We start from the raw sequence: 11,450 nt of genomic DNA on the forward strand, positions 1-11,450 counted from the left end.
AAATTTCTGCAGAAGGCCAATAAATTATTTTTGCACAGAACTCACAGGCAAATACAAGGGGCAACAGCTTCCAGCAGATGGGTCAACAGAGAGCTTCATTTCACAGTGTACAGGGTGCTGCCATGCTGCAAGGGAGTGGCAGTGTCTGACAATGTACATGGCACAACCACAGCAACACAGAATAAGCTGAGTAGGAAGGGCTCCACAAGGATCATCGAGTCCAGCTCCTGGCTCTGCACAGCACCATCCCCAAGAATCACACCATGTGCCTGACAGCATTGTCCAAATGCTTCTTGAACTCTGTCAGGCTGGGTGCTGTGACCACTGCCCTGGGGAGCCTGTTCCAGTGCCCAGCCACCCTCTGGGTGAAGAATCTTTTCATAATATCCAACCTAAACCTCCCCTGACACAACTCCAGGCCATTCTCTCAGGTCCTGTCACTTGGTACCACAGAGGAAAGATGAGTGTCTGCTCCTCTTCTTCCCCTCATAAGGAAGTTAGTTATAGACTGCAATAAGGTCTCCCCTCAGTCTCCTCTCCAGGCTGAACAGAACAAATTACCTCAGAATATATTTAGGAAGTGCTCTGGCTTGTCAAGTTTTTTCTTACAGACAAAATCCTACAGCAGTATGCTGTAGCTCTTATGCTCACTTTCTGACATTTTCAATTTTTCTAATGTCCCAAGTAGGATTTCTCATTGATAACAACATCCATAAAACTGATACAATAAAAATTGAATTATTCCAGGAGGCTGAAAAAAACCACCTTTTTATAGATATGCAATTGAGAAACAATCCACATCTGGAAAGTACTTCTATATTTAAGCAGACTTAAATCAGCTGATTCTGTAAATGGAAATCTAAGAAAAAGTGACTTCTAGGCCAGAAGACAGCACCCACATCAACTCCCAGTCAAAACCACAGAGGAGGCAGTGTTCAGAGAGTTAGAGAATTCCATCATAAATTAGGATCCCCAGCTCAGTTTGACCCTCAGTCTATAAGAAGCATCTCAGAGCTATCAAAATCACGTCCTTGATGGCACACTCCGAAGCAGGCTGCTCAAGCCTGCCACTGGGAAAGGAGCAAAGTATAAGCAAGGGCACTTTGTGAATTGTAGACCCATGGCAGCATCACCTCAAGACCAGATTCTAGAGCTGTTTCTATGTTAAATGTTTTTAAAAGACGTTGGATACAACCAAGGATTTTCAAGTGAATGGAATCCATCCTCCAAAGTGCACAGTTGCACAAGATCACATAGAGACACTTTAACCTCTCAAGAGAAATGACATTTCAGACACAGCCCCTCTGTTACATAAAAATTTGCTATAACTAAGTTGAGGCACCGCTTGTGATGCCAAACACAGATCCCCACTCAGGCCTAGCCTAACACAATTACTGACTCAAATATAGTTTCTCTGCTGATTGTTTCTCTCACATGTGCATGACCATCTGCTTCCCCAGTTTTTGCCTTGTCACACATTTAGACCATGAATCCCTTGGGAAGAAGCACATTTCTGTTTGCCTCTATACAATATGGGACTAAACAGGCCCCACTATTAAACAATTATTATTATATTTTATGGGATTGGTAATTTTAAAAGACAGGAAACATAAACTTCAGTAATTTAAACACTAGACTATATAAGTTTAGTAAAACCAAATGTAGAAAACAAGCTTAGCAGAAGAGGAAATGAATGGGTTTATGCTACCAGCTATTATTTGGTTTTCCCTTTATGCAAACTGGATAATGACTGTGAGAGTTTTACCCTTCTCCCCACTCTTCCTTTTACTCTTTAAAAATAAAACAATCATTTTGTATGGGGGTAGGGAAATGCTCTGTAACAGTGCTGTGAATGATGAGGAGCTAGTCAGACAAAGAGCACAACAGGAAAAAATTATATGTTCAGATCACCTCCAAGTTGTAGCCCTTGTGTCTTCTAGGGCACTCTGCTGCAGCAATAATGCCTCACAAAAAGGTCCACCATCTGTGTGAGCAGGCCTTACTCTTAACTGTTTATAAAACAGTAAACAGCTATCAGGGACAGTAGTCAGTGAATGAAATAGTACAAGAATGACTTCTTAAAAACAAAACAAAGAAAAAAACAAACTAACTAAAAACAAAACAAAACAAACAACAATAACACAAACAAACCCTGAAACTTTCAAGGTAGAAATAGGAATCTATAAGAATAAAACATGGCACTTCATATGCTGACTAATATGGTCAGGAAGCCACCAGAAGTGGAAGACCTGGCTGAGCTTACTGGTTTGAAAAGAAGGACATTTTGAGGAGGAGCCTAGCAGGACTTAAGATAGCTATGTATATTATTATCAGCTTAGGCAACGACCAACATTTAAAAATCAAAACACCTTTTGTAAAACTGATAGCATCTACTTTTTCATTACCTTTCCCTTCTGCCAACACACCCACAAACAAGTGCAGGTATGTTCCAGCAGTACTGGTAACACCCAAACTTCCCTGTCTTGACACCTGCCCACTGCTGACTCTGAGTTTGGTGCAAAACAGCTGCATGAAAAAGCAAGAATTCGAAGGGGCAATGTGGGAACAGAAAACCCATTAGGATCTGATAAAAACACAGCTAGATGCCTGGAGGTATGGGAAGAGAGCAGCTGTGAAGAAGTGGAGCAGTTGTTAATGTTGCATTTGCATCAGCTCAGGTGCTCCCCATTCCAGCTGAAGTATTCACACTGGCACATAAGAATTAGCAGGTTCTGCCATTGCCAGCTATACTGGTATAGTTCCTTGGCAGTACAACTACCCATATGTAAGATAATTAGCATGTATTTTTCTAGTGTAAGCAGAGTAGACTAAATCTGACCTTTTCTCGTCATTTTGAGAAAACTAATGTAGGCAAGTATTTCCATTACACTGACCATCCTGACTGCCAAAGTAGCTTCTCATCAGACAGTAGTGAGACATCACACTGGTTTTTCCCCTTTGTTGAGAAATGTCACAGCATGCACCCACAAGTAGGGGGCATAACTGACCCATAATTGCACAGTAGACACACCTCTCAGCTAGGAGACTGCACTCTAGCTTGGATGCTGTTATGTACAAAGATATAATACACAATTTATTCTATTATAGTACTATTTCATGTACATGAAAATTAGGGTTGACTGCTACTGTTGGGATCCTGGAACAAAGATAGTAGTAACTGCACATTTTTGTCAGCTATTACTATTGCAAATTTCCTGGATAAACACTTAATACATGTATACCTTTTTGGATGACACAACACAAATAAAGGTTAAAATCATGATAGCATACTCCCACTGGTTGTTTGGTGAGTAGGCCATACTTTGGTGATCAGCTGTGCCATATTGATGATTCATCTGGCAAGTATGGTATTTGTTATTTGGGTATTTGATGTTCATAGAATTGTAGAAAGGCTTGGTTTGGAAGGGATCATAAGGACTACGTAGTTCAAATCTCACTGACATGGGTGGGGATGCCACCCGCTAGATAAGGTTGTTCAGAACTCCATCCAACCTGGCCTTGACATTTTGAGGAATGGGGCATCCACAGCCTCTCTGGGCAATCTGTTCCAGTGCCTCACTACCTTCTGGGTAAAGAACTTCTTCCCAGTATCTCATCTGAATTTCTCCTTTTTCAGTGTAAAACCATTCTGCCTTATCTCATCACTACCTACCCATGTAAAAAATTCCTCTCCATTTTTATAAGCCCCCTTTAAGTACTGGAAGGCCACAACAAGGTCTCCCCAGAGCCTTTTCTTTCCCAGGCTCAACAACTCCAGCTTTTATAGTGTCTCTTCAGGGAAGTCCTCCAACCCTCTGAATCTTCAAGTCACTTTGTTTTTTAATCTCCTGAAAAGTGTGGTATTCTGCTAATTAGAAACAATTCTGTTTAAGTCTCTCTTGGTTTGCTTTGCCCCTTGATGTGACTGCTCACATGTCTTTGTCATTTAAGGATTCATTTATCTTGCCATGTATTACCTTGATGAAGCTAAAACATTTTGTCATATCAGACCTACTTTCTTGGTAATGAAAAAACTACTCTATGTCAGAATACAAAGCATCCAAATTTATGAGGCTGTAACTGTGAGACTTCTTTAATTTTCCAGATAACAAGCAACACATGCTTCTGATCAATGATACCCAGATTATGGCAACTGGACTGATTAAAGCCACTTTTCTCCCTTGAAAAAACATACAAGTCTAAATCAGTTTCATGGTTTTACTGGGAAGAAACCTAAATTGGATCACTAATTCACAGGCACAAAACCTACATCAACTTTTATGTCTTGAATAGCACACAGAACACACCAAATTCTTCCATCACTGAAATAAATAGCCATTGTCTGTACACAGTGTCTGTGTGTAATATCACCCAGAAGTTTGACACTTTAGTCATTAAAATGCAAAGTATCAGGTCACCTTGTACAATTGTACAATCCATGGGCTTGATTTAGCCTCGTCAGGGAGAAAGGGAAAAATAACCTTAAAAAATGTATTATTGCTCTTAACAGCTGATGACAATGTATGGATTATTTGCATTCCAGCAATGATCATTTTTATCTATAAAAAACAGGGGGTTCAATTTAAGAAGGAGCAAGCAGAGGGTGGTGATATGAGCCAAATATCCAAAACTGACAGCCAAGTCACCAGCGTAGTCAGGCCACGGCTAAAGAAGTTCAGTACAAGTTTTTGAGGAGTCTCAATGTGTCAGCTTCTCCTGTCTTCACTGTTAGCTGTCCTAGAAATGCATGCAAGCTGTTCAATAGGCAAATAATATTCTCACTGGAGATTAAAAGTGGCTGACAGACCTGTGCAGCTCCTCAGCTCTGTACAATAAAGAAAAATAGGACAAACAATAACCTTGGCAATAACCTTGTGCTGGTGGGATAGCTAAGAGCATAAGGCTCTTTCTGTCAGACACTGACACTCCTTATTCCCAAATATAGAGCTTGCCTCCCTCGAAATGGGAGAGTAAACTGCACCAGAAAAAGCACTTGCAGACTTTTCTTTTCTTGCAGAGCAGCACAGATAGGAAGGGCTGCAGGGTGACTCAGTCAATCCACAGGTCATACTCTGTCAGCAGGATGGCACAGCCAGGTATCTCACTAGGGCTGGACTGCGAGATGGCCAAAGCACAGGAACAACACCTCAGTGCTGCATTTTAAGAAAGTGTGAACGAAAAGACTGAAGTCAATTCAGCTAGCAAAATACAGAGACACTAAAATAGCCCATGAGGTAGGATCTGCTTCCTATAAGGGATCATATTACAGTTCCTCAGTTTAGTTCATTTGTTTTAAATTATATATGTCAATTGAGTTATTCCCTGAAGCACATTTAAAATAAATTTCCAGATTAAGATTCAGTCAGGAAAAATGAAATTAGATTTCAGTCCAGCTCTAAGTATTGGTCTCAGTGAAGATTTGAGCACAGACTGTGCTCTCCATAGACCATGACAGAATAATAAAATAGTTTGGGTTGGAAGAGGTCACCTAGCCCATGCCCTCTGCAATGAGCAGGGACATCTTCAAGTAGATCAGGTTGTTCAGATAATTCTGGTCCCAAGAGGTTTTGGGTTCTCCTGCTCCCCAAGCCTGCACCTGTTCTGAGGCCGTCTGGTCTCAAAATAGTGACTAAGGTCAGGAAAAAACCCACAGGATTTGAAGTGTTCTCTGCATTTTAAGTGAGACAGTTTTTGCAGATTATATTCATCCAATAGTAGTGATTAGCCTGCACAGTGTGTGACTAAATTATGTTCCTCATCTTTTTTCTTTTACATGGTTTTCACTGTTATTCTCTCTCCCTCCCTAGCATGGGCTGGTATCTTTTTCTACTGTATGTTTACTAGTTTGCTAAATTTCTAAATATAGTTCCTATCAACTCTACCACTCCTCCTACAGTTTTTCTGCACCTCATTTATTATCTGTCATCCAGATCAATTATTCCTCTGCCTCCACGCCTCAGTAACACAGAGACTCATAGAATGGTTTGGGTTCAAAGGGAGTTTAAAGGTCATCTCATCCATCCACCCTGCAATGAGCATGGACATTGCACTTCCTTCCTCCAGCCTAGGCACATCTGAGCCTTTGTCAGACCTAGCACAGGCTGAGGACAGTCTCTGAAATGTTCTGAGGTGTGAGTGCCTACTTAGCACAGAAGGCAAACTGTACCTCCTGTTAGGAGAAGCCTGTCAAGTGCTACAGCTCTCTAAGGTTATCCCCACCCCAAAGTCCCTATATTTCCTCTGCACATATTTCTGTGCAAACACTTTCTCTTCCCACACTTGCCTCTGTGCATATGTCTCCTAGCTGGTCAGAATTTGGCATCTCTGTTAGCAAGAAAATACCAACAAAGTAAATTGTGTTTGCATTACTAGTGAGGCAGACAGACATAATTTTGATGAAGGATTTCTCTCCATTGCAAAGAGACTGGTAGGTCAGGGCAGTATCTCAGAATGGACAGGTTTCACTGAGGAGTACAAAACACAGCAAACTGATGGGGAAGACACTGGCAGGATCAAGTCTGAAAGATGCCTCTACTGAAAAAAGTCATCAGAAGGAGGTGCCTCAGACCCCTGGGAGATACATCATTCAGGCTCATCAGCCCAGATAACACCCATGCAGGAAAAATCTCCTTACGTGCAGAGGTAATCTAGAGTGGGAAAGGATAGAGGAGAGTAAAAAGCCAAACAGCAGAAGCCTCAGGGTGTGTGGTATGAAAACTCCAAACAAACTCAAAAAAACAAACAAAAAAACAAAACAAAAAAACCCACAAGACCCCAACTGGATTAAAAATAATTATCCAAAGTCATAGTTTATCTGTTGAGATCTACTAGAGAAGCTATTTTAATATTGTCTCCCTCAGCTTTCTGCCTCTGCTCCTGGAGGTGTCTAAAAGGAATTTAAAAATAAAAATCAAGACAGAAGAAAAAATACACCATGAACAAAAATAAGACTGACCTTTTTCTATTTCCATGTAAACTTCCAAGAATACTGAGAAAGGTGCCAGACCATTTTTATGACTCAAAAATATTTCTTCTTCCCTTTTCATGACATCATCTCTTGGTTGCCTTTTATTTACTCATAACACAGCCACAGTTTAAACAGACAATATGGTTTATGTTATTACATAACTTAAAGTCAGATACCTTGTGTTTTTCAAATCAGATGAAGAAAAGCAGACTTCTCTTAAAGCACACTGTGGCTTGAAACACAAGGTTGTGGGTTTGCAGTCAGACATTATTCTTCTTATCTACACCAAGGTCTCACACTTGAAAGGGAAGTCCCACCTCATTCTCCTAGCAGGCGCCACCATAAATGTTTTTAACCACCTCCCCTTTTCCAGCATTTGTTTTACTGATGGGATTTGTGACCCGCTCTCCTCAAACTAAGACTAATTACTATGTCCTTCCATTGTGCGATTTTTTTCCACCTTTTTTTTAAGAAGTTGCTCGTCTGTATCATATTGCTTTAAAGGAAGAAAGTCAGTTTTTCATAACATCAGGTCTTTCTTGTCTCTCTGTGAACAATTAATACATTGCAAGCACATTACAGCTGGACTATTTTTTGACACGGTCAGCCCAAGGTCTGCTGGGGTGGCTGTGGAAAACCACGAAGCTGGGCCTCTTCCATCTCTTTCACTGAAGAAAAGAATCATAACTAAATGAAACAAGCACCAATACTGACTTTGCAAACCACAAGGCTATTCTAGACTGTCACACTGCAAGAATCTGATTATTTTGTAGAAACTGGTTCAAGCTCATCCATAGAGGCACATTTTAGGAGATGCAGCAGCTACTAAAAGCTGAAAAATTAAAGATCAAAATTTGGGAGAGAAAAAAAAAAAATAATTCTAGTTAGGCCACCTTCATTCCTTTTACCTCAACAGCTTCACCTTATTCCTACAAATGCTCCAAGTGGTCCAGTCCACATCTAAAAAAACTTTAAAATCTACTTAACATTTTTGCAGAGCTTTAATGCCAGGTGATGTGTTACTGCTCAGGATTAAATAACTGCATAATAACTAGTGACAGACTAGTTCCAGGCCTTCAGAAATTTCGTGGTTAAGAAAGAATAATATCTAGGATTAATGGCAGTTTGATCTGAACTCTGAGAACCTGAACGTTAAAGCCAAGGATTTTACTGCCACTTTAGAAAGGCAGGTTTTTTTCAGGGGGAAAATAGCCCCCGAAGTGGTCTATAAGAGACCATTCCACATCATGTCATGTTTATCTGAAATTATTTCATCAATTTAGCAGCATGGCATATCTGACAGAACAAACAAACAAACTTTAATGAGGACACAATGTTTCTAAATTCGGTATCAGTTAACATATGATCATCCACTGCTTGAAATTTCTAATATTCTTTTGTTTCAAGCCAGTAGCACTTGCTTGACTCAAACTACTCCAGACAGCAGTTTATTAGTATTATTTATCCATTAATGCAACCATGAACATCACACAATACACAAGTCTTTAGAGCTTGGTATCTAAAACAAGACAAATAGGATTAAAGCATGCATTTCAGGCTATAAAAGCAATTAGTTCCCCAGAATTATTTTCCAGCTTGACTTGAAGCATTATCAAAAATGGAAGGAAAGGGAAAGGAAAAAAAAAGCCAGTGTGCAGACAGTGACATTGTAAAACGATATTTCTATTTCAGGGATGTGAAATAATTCATAAGATAATACAACATACACTGTTTTCCATATGTAATAGTTTATTCATGCCACAGGACAGCTCCAGTTGTAACTAATCAGTGGTAAAGCATAATGCCGTAGCTGCAGAGATAATTCCAACAGCTGCTGTAATAATATAAAAATTTAAAAACAAAATAAAAACAAAAAAGAAAACCCCCCAAAAAACCCTCAAAAACCCAAAACAACCACCACACACACCAAAAATCAGGAAAGTGCTTTCTGTGAAAACTACAACAGTAATTTCAATTTATAATTTCCTTATGTGACAATCACAAACATCTTTACAATAGAATAAAGGCCAGCAATTAGGACTTCCCAATGGTTAAAACCTAAAAGCAGTATTTTTTGCTTTTTTAAAAATACCACAAAATTTGTAAATAAAATCCCTGAGTGGGAAATCTGTCAGATAAAACTCTAAGCAGAAGCACGCTGACTTGAAGTGCCCACTCTCAGCTAGAAGCAACATCTGTTATTAGAGCTGGTCTACATACAAATCAGAACTGGTTTCACCAAGCCTATAAATTTAAAGCCAAGCCAAAGGCCGTGCGGGCATTTCAGTGGGCAATCCTCTTCAGACAAAAAACCCTGTATCAGAATTCCTGCTATGATGTTGCTGAGGTATGTGGGGTGAGAACACAGTACGCAGCAGAGATATGGAAGGGAGACTGCAATTCAGGGAGAGAAGCAGCACCAAGAGAAAGGAAGCAAAGCAGCTGGCTTAACAGCCATTCCAACAAGCTCCTCTCAGCTAGGTGGTTACTCCTGATAGAAATTTCTGCTCAGAACAGTTCATGTGTACACAAAGACAAAAAGCATAGTTATGAGCAGCTATAACCTAGGCTAAAACCAGCTGCTGAATGACTGTAGGCCCTTAGAGGCTCCAAAAACAAGACATCTGACATCAAGTATTTAGTTTGGTGCTAACACCAGAAGTACTCAGATTTTAGAGGGCAACTGCTTTGATTTACATTTCAACTAGCATAATTTCCAGTGGGCAGTTCAGGCCATGCTGAGAAGAATAAATCAATACTACTTTCCTTGGATGTTTTGTAAACAAAGTACTCCAGAAAATACCCTGACCTTGCTTCATCAATTTCTGTTTTATGGGAAGTGAGCTGCTGTCCTTAGATATTGGCAAAAGTATGTGAGTTTGAAGAGTATCTCAGGAGAAAAAGAAAGAGCCTGAGTAACAATGGACAAAACATATTAAACAACCTGCCCTGACTTACTTACTTGAAATAAGATAGCCACCACCCATCAAGAATATTGGGGGTTTTAGGAATTTTGCATGTTCAGATCTGAAGGGACTTCAGTTTAGGTTCAGAACAGGAATGTTCTCAAGGGTCCAAATCAGCAAACCACTTCTTCTCATAATAAAAGACTTTGGCATAAGTCTGCACTGCATCAGGCAATGGTGTAGCAAAAAACAGACTGCTAATTCTAGTGAAACTCTGGAATTTTACTGTAGTAAAATGGAGGTGCAACATACTGCTTATAACAAATTGCCCATTCCAGGAATTTGGCTGTGCCTCACTAAGAGATAGTTCCACAAAAATCTCACCTCAGTGCTTAGTAGCTGTCACAGGGTCAAGTGAAACAGGAAGATATTAGGAGATAAAACATGCTTCTTTCAGGTTTCAAACACCTTGAGAACTCTGCATTAGTAGTTCCCACACTTCCTGTGGACAGGATGTTAAAATGCAAAAAGACTCAAGAGAACACCACAAGGACAGTTCATTGGCACAAAGCAGTGTCAATATGGGTAACATTTAAATAGATGAGCACTGAAGGCACAGTACAGGACTTCTGCTATGGTGACAACTGGACATGACAGTCACTACTTCTAATACAAGAACTATGAGGCACCAAATACTACTAGTGAAAAACAGGTTCAGGTCAAACAAAAGCTAGTGATGCTTCACACAGGCAAGGCTGGTCTATGAAAGCACTGAGTAAAGGATGTAGTAGACGCTAGCAGTTTACTGTTTCAAAAGACAGCTGGGCAAATTTATGGTAGAGAACTTTACCAACAAGTGTCAAGTGGGAAAAGAAAAATAGAAAAACAGCCCAACCAAACAACAAATCAACAACCCACACACAATACGTTGACTTAAAATTCTCCAATCATAAAACTGCTTAGGAAACTATTCTGAGAGAACATCCCTATTAAAGAATTGTTAAATTCTTCCCCAGATTGTTCCCCAATTAAAGACCATTGCCAATGCAAGACAACAACCTACATATACCTTGAACAGTACTCCATCCATTTTTGTGTAGACATCTTTCTTTTTAAACTAATAAAACCCTTCTAAACATGAGCATCATTTTCAATGCAGCTCATTTTCAATTGCTCATATATTAATTTCATAATGCTTGACTCACTCTGTCTCCCCCTTGCCTTCCCTTTCTCTCTTTTCAGATTAAGGAAAATCCAGATGGGGTGCAGGTGCTGCAAAATGATACAAAGGTACAACAGAACACAAGCATTAAACCATGTGTCTCTTCTCCCCCACACCTGTTGCTTTAATTAGCCACTGTAAAAGGTTGGAGTTTTCTCAAAGTTTACAGCATCTTTACAGCAGAATAGACATACACATTTCCTATGAAAGTCCTTTTAATTTACTGTAATTAAGGTGTACTTCTAGAATTCCTACAATTGTGTTGCATTGAAAACTCTTCTTTAGTAAAGTTTTTTCTAATTGAGATAGCATAAGCTTCCCTCAATTCAGCAGAACAGGGAGCACACACTGTGCC

The 11,450-nt window shown here is 39.8% G+C and overlaps 2 protein-coding genes across 5 annotated transcripts in view; one reads left to right on the forward strand and one right to left on the reverse strand.

Annotated features, from left to right (window-relative positions):
- RELL1 (RELT like 1) overlaps positions 1 to 11,450 on the reverse strand; it is an 88,802-nt gene that overhangs the window by 43,075 nt on the left and 34,277 nt on the right. The gene's annotated exons all lie outside the window — the stretch shown is intronic.
- The window catches only part of PGCKA1 (PDCD10 and GCKIII kinases associated 1), a 40,855-nt gene that overhangs the window by 26,248 nt on the left and 3,157 nt on the right, over positions 1 to 11,450 (forward strand). For both annotated transcript variants that reach the window (XM_023925384.2, XM_023925385.2), the window contains one exon: positions 11,116 to 11,163. In XM_023925384.2, the coding sequence (XP_023781152.1) occupies positions 11,132 to 11,163 (32 nt within the window). In that variant the 5' untranslated portion in view covers positions 11,116 to 11,131. The remainder of the gene's footprint in view (positions 1 to 11,115; positions 11,164 to 11,450) is intronic.

This window comes from Cyanistes caeruleus, chromosome 5, assembly GCF_971803275.1.
Source record: "Cyanistes caeruleus chromosome 5, bCyaCae1.hap1.1, whole genome shotgun sequence".
NCBI classification, from domain to species: Eukaryota; Metazoa; Chordata; class Aves; order Passeriformes; family Paridae; genus Cyanistes; species Cyanistes caeruleus.